The sequence below is a fragment of the Antedon mediterranea genome, chromosome 5 (genome assembly GCF_964355755.1).
Source record: "Antedon mediterranea chromosome 5, ecAntMedi1.1, whole genome shotgun sequence".
Taxonomy (NCBI): domain Eukaryota; kingdom Metazoa; phylum Echinodermata; class Crinoidea; order Comatulida; family Antedonidae; genus Antedon; species Antedon mediterranea.
In genome coordinates, this window is record NC_092674.1 from 11,499,211 (window position 1) to 11,521,500 (window position 22,290).

The window sequence follows — 22,290 nt, forward strand, 5'->3', positions numbered from 1 at the left end:
ATTAAATCTATCAAAATAGTATTTTTTAAAGAAAATCGGCCTGTCTTCAACATTATGATGGTGTACTCTAGCTGTTCAACCGGTTTTCAGCTATTAAAAACAATTATCGTAGGAGGAGATAGAAAAATGCGAAGCCTCCTCGCATTTTTTTGGCGGGTATTTTTCAAGATGGACATCCATTAGACAGTGTATACCACGATCGGAAAACACCCCTATTTGGGGCAAATCTTTGAACCTAAATTCGTTTTAATCGTCAATAACTAATTATCTAACTCAATTTAATTAGTAAACAGGGTTACATCAGGCGGTTAAAATAAGTACCGAAAGTACGAACCAACTTTACATACCATCGAGTGAAAATTCTAGAAGTAAGGCGCGATTTACCGAATTTTGCCCTTACGTAAATTTATATATAGATATAATCCGTAGGCCTACTCAATTTAGTCCTCAAAATCTAGCATTTTGATTTCTGATATAAGCCCCGAACTGTCAGCCGAAAACTCTACACCGCAGGGCAAAGTGATAAGGTTGATATCAAAATGTGTACTTTCCGGAAGCTTTAAACATTCTTCTGTTTCCAAATAAATATCGACTAGATATCTAAAAGAAAAATAAATTTAAACAGCATTACTACAAAATAGCATTCAAATATGGTTGTGTTATAAATTTAATACTAAAATATTCCATGTCTGTTAAGTGAAGTGAAGTTTAATGAAAAAAGTTTAATGAAAAAAAAATATACAGTTTTTATAACTTGTTAACACAAATATGTTGATTTTCATTTTCAAAGTTATTGTATATTTTTGTGGATTTACATTAAAAAACGATAGTAATAATCTTAAACATGAAACTTCATATTCAAGGGCGGATCCAGCGCGTTTGCGCCAGGGTGGCGCATTCATGTGGATCTATCCTTGAAGCAAAATGTGGGGGTGCATGTCAATTGTTAACTGATAAGATAATGTGAGCGTTTGAGTCCGTCACTGTAACAGAAGTCACTGATTTTATTTATTTTTTTTTACCAGGCTATCGAGGGAGCGCAACTACCACTTAACAAATAACACCCCGGGGCGTTTATTTTAAAAAGTACGGTTATGTCACAATTTCCCTTTTAAAACATTCAATAACACTGCATCAATACAATAATGTAGAATGTTACATACCCAACACTGGTGTCGCCAACAGCGATAATCACACCCTCTACGCTATCCATACCATTTGCCTATAATACAAACCAAATATAAAATATAATTAATATTGATTAGTAATTTAAATGACACTACTAATTGGTTAAACAAATGGACAAATGACAATACAGAGCGATGTCGATTATACAATTCTGTCTACTCAATATTCATTTACAATAGCTGGAAATTAAATCATAATTAATAATTTATCGTTCTTAGTTGTCTGTCCTGCACAACAACTGCACTGATTATCACCTCATTTGCCACTAAGTCAAAGGTGGATGCCGTCGCCTCACCACACAGCACTACTTCCATCTTTGTATCTCCATTTCCTAATGTTATCGATTTTCTCTTTATACGAATTAGTACATACATACTCTCCCATCTAAAATAAAAATGACAGCAATGAAACAACGGTAATAACATTTCATAATTTTACATAACCCAAAACTATCAATCATACTGTCATTTCAACTAGGAATTTTAACAAGTTAAAAAAAATTCCTAATACTTACCCCAGCATTATTATCCGAAATTCTGAATTATTCTCAATTTCAACAATTTTTAATAAAACCTATTCATAAATATGTAAAAAAATAAATAAATGAAATATAAAATTACCTCAACAACACATCCCTGCACCGAAATTCGTTTCTTCTGTGGACTACCCTTCGCCTCCGATAGACACAACTTCTGGTCGGATAAAATTGTTTATTACCCCCATGTCAACATTGAAGTTTGCCACTTTCGTCATGACCTACAATCGCAAATAATAAAAAACGGAAATTAGGCCTAACAAATTCTCATGAAATATTTAAAATCTAAATATCTAATCTAAACTCAACTCAATTAAGTTTTATACTACAGTATAGGCCTATATTGTAACTTCTGTATTATTTCTTCCAGGACTAGGCCTCCTAGACTAGGTCTTCAATTTAAATTTACAAGATTTTCTATATCCATGCGCAGTTAACAAAACTAAACAACGTCATTTTAACAAGTAAATAATAACGAACTAAAAACATTACCTTAGATTTTGCTGTTAACCTCAAACAATCATTTCCCCCAATTACGTCTGTAATTATCACCTTTACACCAGTTTCCAAAGTCATCAATTTGCTCATGCTTGGAGACTCAACATCATTTACATAACAACTGATAACCATTTTATCCCCCTCTTCAATTATCATGCCCACTCCAAAATACCCCACCTTTGTCCTCTTTCGTTTTTCAAATTTCTCCACGATGTACATTTTTTTAAACATTTTAATTGAAAACACTTCTTACTTTTGTGAAAACTTTAAACGAACTAAAAAAAAATATTGTTTGGCCAAAAACGGGGTGGGGTTGGGTTAATCACCAATCACTACTATTGCAAGTTAAAATGAACCAATCAGGTTCTATCACCGTTTTTGTCATTTTACTGTAAACAACCCTTATACTGTAACTTGTTTACAAGCAGATTGTCTTAATAACACTCCCTTAATGACTTGTTTTGATGGTATGTTCATCTGGGTGACTGCCCTGGACGGTGTTTACCTGCGTATTTAAGAGCCAAACAGTGGAAAGTTACTAATAATAGAGTTGTTGACTACACGTTTAAACACAAACCAACTATAAAATGCAACATGACGCTAACTTTAAATTAAACAACAACAATTTCAGTATAACTTAAATGTAAACACCATTTATTACATGATTTTTACAATTAAAAGATCACCTGTTGCTATTGTAAAAGTCGTTGTTAGTCTTCTTTATTTTTTTTCTTTGAATTTAAAGTTATAGTCATGATTAAAACGTATTATAGAAGCTATTGAACTTTAGATATGAATTCATGCTAATGCTAATACACTGTATGTAGTATGTATACAGTTGCACTGTGTATACTGTATAATAGCATATGACACAATATAGACAGAATTCATCACTAATATATTATTTGATTCAGGTTATAATGGCATAATCTTTTTCCGTGCGCAATATTCTAACGTAAGTTACGTATGATTTGCACGTGGCGTTTGTCGTGCGGATAACTAACTCGTCCGAAGTGACGAGTTCAAATCTAGTTTGTATTTTTTTGCTTCTTTGGATAAAACAATCTTGGGCTGGTCGCCCAACATAGTCAGACATTCGGCATAATTTTTGGCATAATATAAGAATAATCTGGCTAACCTACCTCACCTGTCCTGAACACTACAGTAGGCTGAAAACGCGACCAACATTACTGGGAGCCCTACTTAATTTAAAATTAACTCGGCCTAGCCTATAGCTAGTAGTAGTAGGCTAGCACGGCTCTGCGAGGCCATTCGGTAGTACCAAATGTAGGTCTAGGCTTATGCCTTGCTAGGCCAGATTTCTCATTCCCGCTAGGCCTAACCTATGCTCTAGTAGGTCTAGTGGGTGTACCCTGGTCAACCTATACCCATGCCAACTCGTACGTAACGTACCCTAAACGCGTACCCAAATGATTGGTTGATTTCCCGCTAGACTACTAGACCTAGGTCCTAGTAGTAGTTGGGTCATCATACAACAGCAGTATTGTAGAGTGGACTAAAAATATGATAAACCTGCCATTCTGGTTCCCGGTGCATTTGATGAATACACATTTATATAACGTTATACATTGTCTCATAGGAACCTAATGACAGAGATATCGTGTATTTAAAGTACAGTCAGATATGTATCTGGTAGACTGGTAACAGTCTTCCACAGTGAGTCTCGTGACAGCCACAGAATCGGGTGCTAATAAGGGGCTGGAACATCATATTCTATTTGGGATGTCTTTTCTTAAAGTCAAGGGGTGATATTCTAGTCAAAAAATGTGTGAAAAAGGAATCTGCCACAAAGCTATTTTATTTCAACATATGACATAACATTTATTAGCATTATAGTACAACAAGTTCTTATAAAATTATTACATTGAATATTGTCGAAACATTTTTTTTTTCATCACATAATGTTTTAATTGTTAATTTTGAAGCATTATTCTTTTGATCTTGTTCATTTGAATAAAACCTTTGTATTGTTCAATAAAATGTAATTATATATATTTTTTATTCAAATAATCATGTATCTTATAATATTATAATCAAACATTTAAAAAAAATCTTAAGTGTGATTGCAATTTAAATATTATTAATATATAAAAACAAAATTATAATATTTAAATCGCACTTCTTTGTGTTAGTACAATAATACCCTAATACCTAGTAATAACATGAAATATAAATTCAAATTTTATTCATTATTGTACTCTTTTTTTCCTAATTAGTTGTGATAAAACAAATATACAATATTAATGATTTTTGTTCTATTTTTCCACATTACTTTATACAGTACAAATGTGTTGCAATAAATGTATTTCTGTATTTTTAATCATGTTTTACAATACTGTGTAATTTCTTGTAAATAAAAGTTTGATATTTATTTTTTTGCAAATTTTATTTTTGTGTCTACATCATTTCACTCATTTTATGGGACAGTTGGTACGGTGATCCTTCCAATCGCCATCTCTCTCAGCTTTTTACGATCAATCTACAAAAAGAAGATAATAATTAATGCATGACCAGTAGAACTTCTTTTAATGGGAAACTTAATTTTGAGAGCAGTTATCATTCTAATTTTTTTTATTCTAGAAAGGTAAAACAAATTATTTGCTATCAACCATTGTTCTATTAAGTAAAAATGTTTAGGAGTAAAACCCATTCCATTTTAAGATTTTCATGTAAAGTTATATTAATAATGGAAAAATACACCATGATAGGTGATAAAAAAACCTGAATACTTTAAAGAACTTGTTAGTGGTATTTCTGGTTTCTTACCATTATGCCACCTTACAAAAGCTGCATTGAGAGATGACTAGTCTACTAGTGGACATTCATAAGATAAGAATTCAGTCTCTATTTGCCTTTTTCAAACATTTTCCAGCCATAAACGAAATTGTGTAATTTTACCTAGTTAGTAACTACCTAACTGAGTTCTTGCATTGGAGATTCATACTGTATCTCTTGGAATACAATAATATAGAGTTCATAATTTCTAAACCACTGAAAACAACTTAGATGAGTCAAGATATTTTCTTCTAGCTACTAGTTAGCGGTTACAGTGTGTTTCTAAGATGATGGTTGGTCTCCTTTGCAGCCACTGCGTGGGTTTGCTGTATAGCCTAGTATAGTCAACGGTTTATAATTAATGAACTCTTTATTATTATTATTATTACTAAATTGAAATCAAATGAATTTTTTCACATTTCAGAATACAATTTAATTCCTTTGAAGATTATCTCTATTATCACACCAAAATATATCTTGCAGCAGAGCAGACAGACAGCTTTTCTAATAAAAAATAACCTGCTCCACCCTTCTTAAATGTTCAACTTGATACTAGCGACTACTCATTTAACGTATAGTAAATGTTATTAAAGAAGTTTAAAAAAATCTGAATACCTTTCCAGTTGTAACTTTTGGAAATTCATCAAATTCTAAGCAGTATTTTGGTAGGCTCTTCACAAATAACTGTAAGGCATAAGCAACAAATTATGTATTATCCTAATTAAGTCACAACTCCAGTGTGAACAGCCATTTAACCTATTACGTTGGGAAGACAAATTATTGAGCCTCATAAAGATTCAAGTACACTGTACAGTAAAACTTGAAGAGGCCATTTCATGTAGCTTTATGTTGATAACTGGTGAAATGGCCAAACCAGTTTTAATTAGTTTGTTATTTGAAATGCGTCTGTGTTTTGCTTCTAAGAAAATTCATAATCTACTGTTATCCACCATGATTTTAGTACAATGATTTGTGTTTTTATTATTGTATTGCGTCTCATTGAAAGTTGGCTGTTTGGAGCCCTCTGTGCCAAGCATGTATGCAAACATTTGTTTTTATCTGTACTGTTCATATGCCAGTAAAATCCGAAGTAAATTGAATTGAATGTATATAAATGCATACATGTTCATTAGAAAGACATTTACTATGCATGGCAACGTTTTACCCCTACCTTATCAACACAATGCTTTTCTATATCTTCTACTGTAAAAGTACAGCCTGGATTAAGTCTGGAATTTAATGGAAAAATAATATAATTTATGTATATATAATGAAGTTGTACACATCAGCAGACAACCTGATTTTATTTTCTAGATGTCACTAGAGAGATTCTAACCGACTATCGCAAGTCATCTAGATACTAGTCTGACTGTATTAATTACGGCAATTTTATTACATATCTCTCATATATCTACAGACAATGTATGTGATAGGCCTATGTTTATTCAGGAAATCCAATAAATCGGCAGTAGTAAAATTATATAGGTACTAGAGGGTGAGCTCGCTTCGCTCGCTCCCCCTCTAGGAAGTGTAGACGATGGTTCTCGGAATGATAATGTTCTCCTTATACATTTTCTGTCGGTTACCATTATTGAAAATGCTGGACATTCGTAAAACTAAACTATTTTGTTTCACAGTGTTTTAGATGATTAATAACATTTTAAAGTATAGTTTTTATTGTTTGGTAGGGCCCTTTGGGGAGGCGGAGGTCATTTGAGGGAGGTGCTTATTCGAGGGATATATGTTAAATTTTTTAGTTCTAATAATATGGTAACATTTATAATCAAATGAAATCCTCTCATAGATATGAAAAGTGGTAAAAAAGAATAACAAATGCTTGGTAAATTGCAGATAACAGTGCGGTGAATTCTACTACAAATAGTATAATTGTGTTATTATAAATATGTGGATGGACGTTTATTAGATAGTTGGGTTGTGGGGTGGTTATTATTCAAAGTGATGTTTTATTGGAGAGGCGTTTATTCAAATGAATACCATCCTAATAATTATTAATACATTATTTAATTTAATCATCTTTTGAAACTAACTGCCGTGACAGAGTGGGCCCAAGAAAGAAGACATTACGGCTTGCAACATGGGCAGACATCTCGGTCCTAACGGGACACAGGAAGATAGCCTACAGTTATTCCTGCAAGCTTACTCAATAAAACTCAGCTATCGGGATTTCACTCGAAAAATGTCTTATCAAATCTCCCTATGTAATTTTATAATACTATTCCCCACAATATATTCTGATTCTTTATGGCGTATATTTAATTTGATCTTTATTAATTTGCAGTATAATTCCTATTATTTAACTACTGTACCTTCACACACGTGTGGTATGTTTTAAAATAAACAAAAAACTGAAATGGCTATGATTAATGGCCAATTTTTTTTTCGTCTTCCAAAGGGACACTGTATTGATTGATGGAAAGTGCCTGTTTCCAGTCACCTTTAGAGTCAAATCTATTATTTTAACTGCTCCCTTGTGTATAAAAGAGAGAAAATATTTGAAACTATAAGTGAACTTATCTTAAACCCGGAAATTACTTTGACCGGGAAGAATTGAAATTGAGAGGAAAATCCAATGTTGAAATCATAAATGTTGTTAAAAAACTCTTTATAATATCTTCCTAAGATATAAATATGGAATAATAGCGTCGGCGTGCACACTAATGTTATCAAATCTACGTTTCGCGGTACATTTCGGATAGATAAGGTAGGTATCCAAGGCGGAGATTTGTAGAGAAGTTTTTGCATTGTGCTCGCCTATGTCAGAATTAACCATAATTTATATATATAGATACACACAATGCTTTTCTATGTCTTCTGAAATACAGCCGGGATTAAGTCTGGATTTTAATAGAAAATAAGGTAAGGTTGAATAGTACACGTCAGTAGACTACCTGTATTTTCTAGCAAAGGTCACTCGATTCTGCAGCTGTCACTAGATAGAGTCTGACTATTAAATACTTTTAATATACGATATCTCTGTCATTAGGTTTATAATATCTACAGACAATGTATAACGTGATATGTGTATTCAGGATATCCAATACGGTAAACCGAGAACATCGCGTATTACAGGTATCTAGGTATGTATCTAAATGACTTGCAATAGTCAGTTGGACTATCTAGTTACAGCTGCAAAATCGGGTGCAAATAAGTAGACTAGATACTACTTGAGCCGATCGTCCTGCAAATAATATAAACTATAAAATAAATATAAACTATAAAATATTTACATAACACAGGCGCACACGTCCTCTCCATATCTATAATCGGGTATCCCCACAATCTAAAGAAAACAGTAAAATAGAATATATTTATACTGTCATGCAAAATGGTATATAGAACATATATTTTGTTGGTTTTTTCCTGACTTTTTTCTAGGCTGGTCATAATTATTCTCGGATATATATTCATATTTCATTTTGTCTGTAATGTTTCCTATACTTATGTTTCGTTTCCTTAAACATTTTTGACTGGTCTTTGAATCACTATAATAATAATAATAAAACCAATCTAAAGATCTATAAAAATGAATAATGTGAACCTTGGTATTCACTTGCCTTGCATAATAACATAATTCTAACCTGAATGTTTCTAATAGCTGAATGACTCAACAGTGCTTTTTCCATTGGAAAAGGGTATATATTAAGACCACTTCTGATTATACGATCCTACAGTATAAATAAAAATCATATCAATTTAAATTTTAGAAAACGGTTAACACAATAAACGGTTAAAATATTGATCGATACAATTATAATACATAAAAAGATAACATTTTTTTCTGTTTCAAGTTTATTGAAAGAGTTAGTGTTGATAAGAAAGCAGTACAATAATTAGCAATCGGAATATATATTAAGACTCTTCATTAATCAATAATAATTATGGTGATCAGAATAAAAAATAATTTGTAATCCATTCTACCTTCATTCTGCCTGTTATTGTAAGATATCCATCTTGATCAAGTTTGCCAATATCACTGCAATTATAGATATTAAATTTCAAATTATTTATATTTAAAATATTTTGAAAATGTTTTTCCGACAGTAGGCCTATAAATAATATGCATCATAGTTTACCCCGTTCGGAACCATCCATCAGGTGTCATCACATCTTTTGTTTTTCTTGCATCAAAATAACCCTCAAATGCAATGTCGCTTTGTACCAATACTCGTCCTTCTTCTCCAGACTTCACTGGATGGCCACTTTCATCTACAATTTTGATCTGACAAAGTAGCATATTCAATAACTTTAATTTTACAATTGGCGTTGTTAGAGCTCAAATAGTACCGTACTCTACTATACTACACATTGTAAAATGCTGTGATCTACCATAGTTTTGATGACGCATAAAACCGAATGTCTATAATAGAACGCTTCTCATTGCGTAACAAAATAAAGACCTTCCATGGAATATGGAGTGTACAATCATCGCCTGCAATAAATGATTTCACCCAAAGAGAACAAGATAAGAGTCGTAAACTTGCTTAGCCGATTTTGTAGTTCAGACAATCAATTTCAGAACTGAAAAGCAATGAAGCGTGACGGAAAATTGCTATGCAACAGAATAGCTTCCACGCATTTTTTAAAGAACTGGTGCGCAGGAAACTGAAATGATGCACAGAACGAAAGCTTTTAAACATCAACTATAGAATGTTGTGCAGCCATTTAACTGGAAAGCAAAACTATAGTTGTTATGACTGCACTGATTTATGCAACAAAAAAACTCATTGAAGTAAAAATGATACCTTGTTGTTTCCTATAGGTTTGCCGACTGTGTTTGATTTGTGACCTTCTTGCACAATAACGCCTGTTGCGTCAAATATTTCTGTCAATCCATACGAATTCTGAAAACATAATTATTTCACTTTACATAATATACTTGCTCAGTCTACACTGGTGCTGTCATCATGTTTATTATATGTGCACATCAATTTTGTTGTCACATAAAATTTGATAGTGTAGAGTAGCATATAATCAAAGAAATTAATCAATATATGTGTAGAAAATACTCACCATAACATCAATGTTCAATTTCTTTGATAGAAGAATTGCAACTTCTGGCGGAATCGGTGATCCTGTAACAATACCTAGAACAGAAGAGTTTTTTTAAATGAATGATGTACTGGAGAAATTTATATCAATGGAACTCGTTGTTTTACAATTTAGAACGTTTTGACGTATAAACAAAAAATGATTGTGTTCTATTCAAGTTTGACTTTAAACATATGATTTTGTTATGTACTGTCCTAGTATAGTCTCAAGTGCAATAGTAGTTCAAAGTTATATTTGAAAAATAAAAAGGAATAGAAATAAATGGTGTTAATAATTTAGTATTTACCTGCTTTTAGAGACGACAAATCATAGAGACTGAGTGTAGGGTCATAAACCAATTGAATCAACCAATTTAGGACCAACGTAATATGAGTAGCACTGCAAGACAAATAGAGTAAACTTCAAAAGATAATACAACGTTCGACTGTTGCACAAATAATGAATGTTTATAAGTTTAATTGAGGTCTTTATTGCGCACAATCTTCAATCAAGTCATGACAATATTCTGTGCATACAAATACACAAAATTCAGTATTTGATTTTTTTTAAACAAGCATACTGTTTTTAAGAAAACTAATTCAATAACAGTATTTATTAATGTTTTAAATATTTATTTTAACACATCCATCCAAGGTACTCTCTACAGGTTGATTTTTGCTGTCATTTATAGGCCTGTCATAAGCTTGCCGTTGATTAGTCCCATTGAATATTAGTGTAACCGCTGGGATAACCATTGCAACATGGAAGGTACGGAATTAAATGGTTTAAGGTTACCACTGCCACATTGTACTTGAGCTAATTAATTATAATAATCAATGTTTTACCGTTCATCATGGATAGATTGTAACAACTTCTTGCAATCAAAAGCATCTGCTTTCGGGTATATACACGTTGAACCAATAAGAAGTGGACACACCTGCGTTTGAAAAGTTGCATCCAAAAAGGACATACTGCCACAACACACAAATTTGATTTCCTTCAATAAATATAGTACAGTTATAAATAGGAAAAATCACAGAAGGAAAATCAGTTAATTATTATTAGCTTATAATGATGTATACAATCTACTGCTTTTATGCTAAGGATTGAATATTGCTACACTGGTTTATTTATATTATGAATGATTATATATTATTTTAATATGTTAAAGATTATATGATTTGGTCTCTAATAATACTATTGTATATGTATATAGTGTGAATCTTTTGAGGATGCATTATTTTTATTACGGCAGAAATCATGAGGATAATAAATGTTAATATTGAGATCTAAAAAGACCGTACAGCCTTAATAGATTAGGTCTTTAAAAAACGTAGAAAGGGTGTTATTCTTCTGGATTATATTGGGACTCAAGAATAACGCATCATGATCAATGTAGACATGTTTCAGTTAATTTGTACCTAACAAAGCACAGCTATGCCATATGATAATATTTTTTTATTGTATAAAAAATAATTACCTCATTTTCATTACACAATTGGAATAGGCCACAAGTGGGGTTCAACATCCGAAAATGTGAAAATTTTACCAGCTTTGGTGGTCCAGTTGAGCCCTGAAGTAAAATAAAAAGAACGAACTAAACTTCCTGTAAATGTATATGAATTAAGATCACAGAAAATCTGAACACAGAAAAATGGTTGGTATTGAATAATTATATACAGTATAACCCCTTATTTAAGGCAACCTATTCAGGGGACACCCCTACATTTAGACGAAATCCCCGTTCAGGGACATATTTTGTGAAACGAACGAAGGTAATACTATTCGAAATAAATTAAAAAGATATTATTTATCATTGTATTAAAGTGTTCATGAATATAACTATTATTATTTATATTACTATTTCTGTTTTTTGTTTTGTTTTATTGATTTTATTGATCAAATTTTGATTTGTTTAGTCTGTAAATCAACAATGTAATTATTATTACTCTGAAAGGGTCTTACGTGACAAGATTTTTTATCTTCTAGTATTGATCCTATTATGGTTTCTTTATATCAATTCTATTTTTATCTTTTTACTATTTGTTATTGAGCTTTACTGAGCCATTGATGAAATAAATTTTGTTGACATCAATTAAGGGGACATTTTTTGATCCTGAATGTGTCCTCTTAATAGGGGTTCTACACTCTATTTGTTTGTAACCGTACGTTTATTCAGTTCGTTTCTAAATCGAGAAGCATGATACGTTCCGACAATCTATAACTACTAATTAAGTAGAATTTAAGTAGAATTTGGAATAGTACAAACCGATGTCATTAATACACAGTAAATTTCACCAAGAGTGACCAGTTTAGAAGCTTCCTTAACCGTGTCTTCATGCCCAGCAATGTACAAGTCTTCTAAATTAGTTGTACCACTAATAAAGTACGGTAGAAATAGTAAAATGATACTTGTTAATTCTTATAGTAAATGAAAAAGTAATATAGTGTAACTAAACGACTTCAGTAATAATATTGTGCTGTTTCTTTATTTTATTGATTCTTGATGTTTCGTCTTTTTTTTAGTTGTCTCCGGACTGTCTTCGCTTGTATTTTTATATTGGTTTGATTTTGTAATATTTCAGTTTGTGACTTTTTGATGTTCTTTTTTTATTTTTTATATTTATATAAGCAAAAAATAAAAACAAACAAACAAACTGTAGTAGGCCTTCTTTGGTCAGTTAATTGTTGTCATTTCATTATTCAATTGAAGCTAAAATATCATCATTGCCATCTATTTAAATGTTATTAGGCCTATTGGTAAAAGACGAAAGGAACCAAATCTGCCAACTGTCAAGTCAAACCATGTTACATAAGATTTTTTTAATGGAAAATCAGTACCTTATTTGACTGTAGATTTTAAAGAATTTCATCTAACTACCAATATATGACTAGAAGTAGTGTCAATGGTTTTTTAGTTCCTATATCTGAAACTTTTATTTATGCAGGCATGAAATAACTTTAATCAATCTATTCAGCAAATTAAAAAAAAAAGAAGTCATTTTATTTAACTTGTTTTATATTTATATTTGTTGGATTTTTTACAATCTTTATTTTAGATTATAAAGGACCCCATGTAAATAAGCTGCTAAGCTTTTTTTGGGTCATCCTGGAAATCGTCTATAAATGTATTCACTTTGTATGTATTTTTTATAATGATTTTCAATTCAAATAAAATGCTAGTACTGTACATACCTTTGGTGATTGATATCTGTAGCTACAACATACTTTAAGTCAGGAAATCTTAAACCAAACAGATTGTTTTATTAGAATAATTCAGAATAGTAAGAATCATGGTTACAAGAATAATTGTTATTTCCCTGTATACTAAATTAAGTTTCCCCGTCATTCAGTGCTCAATATACTTCCTTAATTCCCAGTGTTAAAAATGTTTCCTTTCTTGGTAACACAATTTTAGATATGATTTCTTATTGCAAATTACCTCCATTCACAAATACCCCAAAAGAATACAATTGACTTTCACACCTAACTACTTTATTCCTGTATACTCTTTCATTCTTCAGAAGCACAATCGTTCATTTCCGATTGTTCAGATAGTGTTATGACACAATCATACACGTTCGTCAAGTCACAGGCATCTAGAGTTAAGCTCTGTCTAAACTATCAAATTTGATGTGACAAAAAGATGTGATGTGCCCTATATGGACATTATGATGATTTCACTACACTATTGGCCATATCATTGTCCTATTTGGCCACATCGCACTTTTATTTGTCAAACTAGTTTTAATAGTGTAGAAAGAATTTGAGGTTCTCGCGTTTTGACCCAGTCTCAACTCGCACACCACGCATATAAAATCTCACAGTTTCCCTCAAGTCTCAACCTTTTTTTTCAAATTACATCGGTTGTTTATTATTCAAATAAGCACTGATCATCGGACAAAACGAACACATTTACAACATAATAGGGAAATCTCAAGCAAGCATCAACCTCAATTTGGCATTTACAGTATGCGATATCCCCTTTCCCTCTACTAAAAACATTTCCATTAATTTCCTAAAAAGTGTTCCTTGCTTTATATGTTACTGACATGTACTTCAGCTCTGTCCATGACTTTATAGTATTACTTCATTGGACAATAGTCAAGACATTTTTCTACACAAGGAAGAATTACTCTTCCCTAGTACACAGTCAATATGTAAATTCCGCATTTTATCAAGGTTTAGGCCTAGGCATACTGTACTTCAAATTTGTCATTCATGCCCCAGTAAATCTAGTGTTCATGAAGTATACATTCATTAATTGTAACTCATTCCAGTGCTTAGTTAGTTACCTTTTATGATTCCCATTGCCTCATCCAAGTATCTAAAATGTTTATTTTTTTTATTTTAACAATATTTGCCATTGTCAGGCCTACAGAACAATAAAGTATGACAAGACAATGACAATCATAAATGTTACTGCCAAAGTAATATTCTATTTACGTTAGGAACCTTTATGTATTTCCAGTGAGCATTAGTTATTGATGTGCTTAAAAAAGTGCTTGATCAAACAGCAAACAGAATTATTTACTTATTAGACATTATGCTACCAGAAGTGCTAGAGCTCAACTCTGGAATCAGTTTACAAATGTCTGTATACAGGTTTACCGGACTTCGAGTGAGAAACAAGGCCTTACATGATGTCTGAATGAAAATAAATTAAATCAATCGAATCTTTAGAGAGTAAAAAACTACTCACTCAAACTTAAGTGAATGTCTGTATTTTCAAAAAGTTAACTGATGGATAATTATTTTGGAGTGAAGTAATGAAAAAAAACTAAATAATCGCATCTGTATAGAGTAAAAACTACTCACTCAAACTTGGAGTGAATAATACTTTCAAATAATTAACTAAGGAATGATTCATTTTTCTCTGTAGAGAGTGAAATCTACTCATTCAAGTGAATGTCTCCACTTTCAAAGAGATATCTGAAGGATAATTCATTTTCGCGTGAAAATAATCCACTTAAAAAAAATGTCTTTTATCATTTAATTGCTTTGTGTGCATAGGCAAGTAAATAGCTTACATTAGGCCTACATTGATCACACTAAATAGTGATGGATTATTAAAGAAATATGCATAATTATTCACCTTTCGTAAAATGTCTCCTATTATGTGCATTGGATAACCTGTTTGCAAAAACACCTGTAAAAAGACAAATGTTATGATTTTATTAATTTGGAGTATAGTAATCATATCAATTGCATATTAATATCATATCTAAAGACCAGAAGTCTATGCCCCGAACAGAAAATATTAACAGTTCTTTATATCATGTTTGCTTCCTTACAGATTCCGGTCTGGAAAAATTGGTATAAAAACAACTATTATAACCCAAGGGTTACAGACTTACTGTGGTTACTCCAATCGCCCGTGTTGCACCCGCGATCAGTGGCCATTCCATGTGATTATGACCAATGATAGCTATGTAATCACCGTTACTAAGACCAATCTCAAGTAATCCAGATGCCAATTGCACCACCTAAAAGCAATTTTTAATCATTTATCAGTTTATTATTATCATAGAAGGCTTGTTTCATCACCACCAGAACTATATGCACCAATTGTATGGATAATGGTGCCATTGTCTTAATAGTAGAGCAGTTAAGGCCATAAAAATAGCCAAGTTGTGCACTTTATTACCAAAGCATGAAACTTGCCACAAAGTTTCTTTGATGTATATAGATTCAAAATATGGGGGGGTGCCAAGTGTCCAACGTCCGGTATGGCGGCCATCTTGATTTCAAAATGGCCACCATAAAAACAAAAAGTGTTCATATCTTGGCAACTATAAACAGTAGAGACTTGATTCTGGTGTTAAATTGTTCAAAAACCACATATTTCTATTTGCTCTAATGAAAGGTTTCGTCAAAAAATGACCGGAAATGACGTTTCTTCCAGTTTGACCTTTGACCTCTTATCTGTATATCTCGGTAACTACTGATCATTTTCAATCGATTTTGGTGTCATTTTGTTCAGAATAGAGACATTTATATTTGTAGTAATGAAACATTTTCACATAAAATGACTGGAAATACAATTTATAACCTTTGACATATATAATTATGTGAAGATACTGTATGTGGTTTACATTGGTATAAATGCACCTAATTTGTTTTACCGAAATAAATGACACTTAATGCAAAAGTGACCAGGAATTTATTATTCTGAATTTTTGACTTTTGATGTGATAGGATAGGCGTAAAGTATGACAGATCACTGAGAAACAGCAATCACTGAGCTCATGCCGACTTGTTTGCTAAACTGTGATGTGTCAATCGTTATATAAAAGTTTTGGTCCTCTCTCCTTCATCTTTTCTTTTTTTTTGTTAATGTATTATACCATATGGACAATTGTCTGAAATAAAAGTTGAATTGAATTGTTAGATGCCATTTGGAAATATTTTTGATGTAAAGTAGCATTCTTTCGTTGGCCTCTTTGATGTTGCATATGAGACAAGTTCGGAAAGTTCTCATTTTCATGAGTTAAGAGAACATCGTCTTTCAAAGTACTTACTACACAGTAGCCCTACTTTCATTAGTCAGAAACTCAGATAATTATTGGTCATTTTCGTTGCATCTAAACAAATGTACTCAATTTTTATGGTAATGAGCCTTTGCTGTAAACCATCTGAATCCTTTTCCTCGATTTTCTCTAGTCATTGATTTTTTAGCAAAATTTGTAAAAGACATCTCAATATAATTATTCAAGTAATCTTCAAATTAGTGACATGGACCTACAATATACTGTTCTGTACAAGACCTTTTTAGACATCCACCTGTGGACTTTCACTTTGAAGGTCTTGATCTCCTAATCATACAAGAAACAATGTCTGATTTAATCAATCAAAGTAGTGGGTCCAGACCATCCACAGACAAAGAAGGGGGTATAAGACCATCCACAGACAAAGAAGGGGGTATAAGACCATCCACAGACAAAGAAGGGGGTATAAGACCATCCACAGACAAAGAAGGGGGTATAAGACCATCAACAGACAAAGAAGGTGGTGTAAGACCATCCACACACAAAGAAGGGGGTATAAGACCATCCACAGACAAAGAAAGGGGAAGGCCATCTACAGACAAAGAAGGGGGTATAGGACCCTCCACAGACAAAGAAGAGGGTGTAAGACCATCCACTGACAAAGAAGGGGTATAGGACCACTTACAGACAAAGAAGGGGGATATAAGACCATCCACAGACAAAGAAGGGGGTGTAAGACCATCCACAGACAAAGAAGGGGGTGTAAGACCATCCACACACAAAGAAGGGGGTATAAGACCATCCACAGACAAAGAAGGGGGTGTAAGACCATCCACACACAAAGAAGGGGGTATAAGACCATCCACAGACAAAGAAAGGGGTGTAAGGCCATCTACAGACAAAGAAGGGGGTATAGGACCATCCACAGACAAAGAAGGGGGTGTAAGACCATCCACAGACAAAGAAGGGGGTGTAAGACCATCCACAGACAAAGAAGGGGGTATAAGACCATCCACTGACAAAGAAGGGGGTATAGGACCACTTACAGACAAAGAAGGGGGTATAAGACCATCCACAGACAGAGAGGGGGTGTAGGACCATCCACAGACAAAGAAGGGGGTGTAGGACCATCCACAGACAAAGAAGGGGATGTAGGACCATCCACAGACAAAGAAGGGGTATAAGACCATCCACAGGCAAAGAAGGGGTATAAGACCATCGACAGAGAAAGAAGGGGGTGTAAGACCATCCACAGACAAAGAAGGGGTGTAAGACCATCCACACACAAAAAAAGGGGTGTAATACCATCCACACACAAAAAAGGGGTGTAATACCATCCACAGACAAAGAAAAGGGTGTAATACCATCAACAGACAAAGAAAAGGGTGTAATACCATCAACAGACAAAGCAAAGGGTGTAATACCATCAACAGGCACAGAAGGGGGTATAATACCGTCCACAGACAAAGAAAGGGGTGTAAGACCATCCACAGACAAGGAAGGGGGTGTAGGACCGTCCACAGACAAAGAAGGGGGTGTAAGACCATCCAATGACAAAGAAAGGGTATAGGACCACTTACAGACAAAGAAGGGGGTATAAGACCATCCACAGAAAAAGAAGGTGGTGTAGGACCATCCACAGACAAAGAAGGAAGTGTAGGACCATCCACAGACAAAGAAGGGGTAGAAGACCATCTACATACAAAGAAAGGGGTGTAAGACCATCCACACACAAAGAAAGGGGTGTAATACCATCAACACGCACAGATTGAGAAGGGGGTGTAAGACCATCCACAGACAAAGAATGGGGTATAAGACCATCCACAGACAAAGAATGGGGTATAAGACCATCTACAGACAAAGAAGGAGGGGTAGGACCATATTAACCGAGGAAGCATACAAAAAGAAGATACAGTACAATCAAAATACCACTTGGAAAACAATAAATTGTAGAATAACTGAGGCTTGATTGTTGAAATATAAAGGGTTCTTTGTAAGGTCATTAATAATATATTGATATAAACACGATCATCATACTTTTCATTTGACATTCAAATACAGTCTATCTCGAAAAGAAGCTCATACTATCACCTTTTCGAGGTTTTACGGTATTCCATAACATGTACAGTATGTTATTTCCTCTGTCAAACTATTAAAACTTTTAGCGAATCAGAAGGTGCCAACATCATTGAACTAATGGTACCACCAAGCACAATGTTTACCAATTTTATGTACTATATACAATTTAAGTCCATTAATCATTTAATATAATTACGCCTATCAGGTCAAAGTTCAAAGACCAACAAAAACCACATACAGTATATTCACCTAATTAAAAATCATTAAATAAATGTCAAAGGTCATAAATTGTATTTCCGGTCATTTTATGTGAAAATGTTTCATTACTACAAATATAAATGTATTTATTCTGAACAAAATGACACCAAAATCGATTGAAAATGACCAGTAGTTACAGAGATATACAAATACGAGGTCAAAGGTCAAACTGAAAGAAACGTCATTTCCGGTCATTTTTGGACGAAAATTTTCATTAGAGCAAATAGAAATATATAGTTTGTGAACAATTTGAGACCATATTTAAGTCTCTAATGTGTATAGTTGCCAAGATATGAAAATTTTTTGTTTTTATGGTGGCCATTTTGAAATCAAGATGGCCGCCATACCGGACGTTGGACACTTGGCACCCCCCGATATTTTGAATCTATATACATTAAAGAAACTTTGTGCCAAGTTTCATGCTTTGGTAATATAATGCACAGCTCATGTCATTAACTGCTCTACTATAACCTCTCGATATTTAATTATATCAACTTTCGACTAATTCGCAATTATGATAAGACATGATACGAATGTATATGGCACAACGGCATTCGAAGGTTGTATAAGTGGCATTACAATTTCGTGTCAACAGGATTACTTTCAACAAGTTGGGATTTTAAACTTCTATAAAATAAATGGTGACAGCTTAGAACTGTTTTTCCAAAACTGCCATTAGCTTCCAATTCACTAAGAGAACAAAGTGTGTATGTCAAGTGCCAATCGCCAACTATGATCGTCTTTAATCACTTGCTTCTTCAAATAAAGTGTGCCTTCTTTAGTTATGAAGAAGCAAATTTATACTCTATGATTTTTAAAAGCAATATAATCAATCCCTGGTGTTCAGTATCCACGTTATAGGATCAAGTCCAATTATCAATATCAATTTTGACCGGTAGCATCGGTAGAGAATGTCATTTCAAAAAGCAGTAATTTAAATCTGCCATACATTATCATAATAGATTTTTTGAAAGAAACAAGATGGCATCACCTAATCTACCCACCCAACATCTTTTAACTCGACTATTTTTATTTTTTCTGTATCAGGTCCGGATGGAATCTTCTACATGTGTAGAGGAATAATTATAATAATACATAATGTGCATAAACATTTTACCTTTTGATGGAAATCCACAAAATTCAATCTCTCATTGTCACTAACAAACACATGCATTTCTCTGTTAGGATGCATTTTAACCCGTTCTTCTAGTAACTCATGCATGGTACTTCTGATAGCATTTTGATTACTAAAATTTTTATCATATTTCTGCATAGAAGTTTCCATTATAGATTCTAAAAAATGAATAAAACTGATTAATTTATTGTTTTTAATAAGCAAAAACCTTATTCATACAGTTCACCAATATATTGACTGAGTGGAGTTAGCTTGGTGGTTAGGATGCTTGGCGGAGTAGACTTGTAGTTGGACCATTGTTAAAAATTATCTAGAAACACCAGAAATGTCTGGTAAGTTACAATACAATATTTATACTATGATGGTAATGTTTCTGCTTGTTATAACAATGTGTTATTGGTAATGTAAAACAATTTTTAAAAACGGAAAATATACGGTTCTTACAGTAATTGTTTAGGCTTATCCTATTATCACTATTTTCTGCTATTGTTATTCTTAAGCACCTTTTCTTCTCGGCAATTTTTCTATTTCTGCAATGATTTTTAGAGCTCGAATAGCATAAAAAGCAGCATGTAGCAGGGTTGCAAACTGAAACATACATAGCTACTAGCAATTTAAGCTGGTGTTTTCTCAAGTTTAAAAAACTGACTATATGCGTATAATACAATTATTTTAAGTAAATAAAACATAATAATTTACATAATTTTTACTGACTCTTTATAGGCCTAGTTCTCTAAGAAATCTATAATATTCAATAACAATTTGATTTGTTTAACCTTTATAGAACCAATTTTATCTCTACAAAATCTAAAGCATTAATAATCAATCTTACTATAAGAAATCTATAAAATAAACTAATTGTTATACAAAACCTTTGATAATGTTCGTGATCTTGCAGCAATAATGATTTCTATTCTGCTCTGCTTTACATCGAATACTTATGCCTACATTAACTGGTTAAAGCTGATAGCATTATAAAGTATAATTATTGAAACTTACCCATTTACCCTTCGAATAAGCCTTAAATAATAAGTTCGTATCACTGTGCAACCTCAGTTTGTATAGCATATTCCCACACAATACTTTTGTCGTTTACAATGCAGACAATAGATATTTGTCCTTCTTGACCAATACAATCAAAAGAAGGTCTTCAGGTAGGAACAATCTTCCATTGCATGACCAGGGAGTTATTTTAACAACTCCCTGGCATAACAATACACAGAATGCTGACCATGGATTAAGACCCGGCCGTGTGAAACTGGAGGTACAACTATCAACATTCCAATGCCTTGCGTTTAAACTCAGTGATCATTAAAGTCTAAGCAGATTGAATTATGACAAACGCATTACAGTTTACATTGTAAAGTAGCTTTTTTTACTATTTTTATTTCTATGATGTTACCTTCAAAATATACTGATTTGGTCTTACTACTTAGGCCTACTATACTCTTGCAAAATTGAATTCTAATTCAAAATAATTATTACACGGACAATTATCTGATTAATGTATTTAATTTATGAAAATATCATATCGCTGACGCCAAGTGTACAGTTATTTAAAACTGAAAACCTGATAATGTGACGTTTAGCTATCTTGCTGTACAGGTCTGCCGTTGGCCTGCTAATCGTGGTCGTGTCTTTTCATTGGTTAAGTTTAAAATCACTGATACGTCACTGGATTAGCATTATCTACCCTCTCCTGCTAGGGTTATTAACGCCACCGGCGCGGCGTAACAGCTCCCTAGCGTTAATCCGCGGCCTAGTTCAGTCAAAGATTTGTAAAATTGTCTTGCAATGCATTTGCATCAGGTTGTTTTCATTCACATCTACATTATCATTTAATTTAATTATTTATGACATTTGTATCAACTATTTTGATTTCCCATTGCAATGGAATAGGATGTTTTACTTTCATGTAATCAGCAAGGTAATTGTTCCAAGACTGACGTAGGCCTAAGCTTAGCTAAGCTTTAATATATTCTTATGATTTAAAACATTTATAATTAATAATATCTTTCAATAATATATCCTGAATCAATCCATGGTTGGTTATACAGAGGTGTGTTTCTTATATAGTTATAAGCTTATTTCCACACAGTGTTTGATATTTTCCACTTTCCTGGATCAGGATAATAAGTTCTTTAACAAATTTCATTATTAAAATTTGTTAAATTGATGCCGCCATTATTTACATTTTGAAACAAAGTATTTTTTTTTATTTTTTCCTTTTACAATTCCATAAATTAAAAAAATTGGTTAATTTC

General features: G+C 32.8%; 1 protein-coding gene across 1 annotated transcript; it reads right to left on the reverse strand.

The window, feature by feature from the left end:
- Nucleotides 1-4,287: 4,287 nt before the first annotated feature.
- LOC140048879 (medium-chain acyl-CoA ligase ACSF2, mitochondrial-like) lies at nt 4,288-21,029 on the reverse strand. Its single transcript, XM_072093684.1, has 19 exons — nt 21,026-21,029; nt 20,009-20,184; nt 15,424-15,552; nt 15,162-15,215; nt 14,601-14,713; nt 13,262-13,309; nt 12,336-12,444; nt 11,547-11,639; nt 10,912-11,063; nt 10,374-10,465; nt 10,049-10,122; nt 9,781-9,879; nt 9,112-9,257; nt 8,957-9,011; nt 8,617-8,703; nt 8,266-8,318; nt 6,189-6,246; nt 5,633-5,701; nt 4,288-4,721 (listed from the first exon to the last, which is right to left on the reverse strand). Exons 1-19 carry the CDS (start codon nt 21,027-21,029, stop codon nt 4,659-4,661), a joined length of 1,674 nt encoding a protein of 557 aa, XP_071949785.1. The 3' UTR covers nt 4,288-4,658.
- Between the last annotated feature and the right edge of the window lie 1,261 nt (nt 21,030-22,290).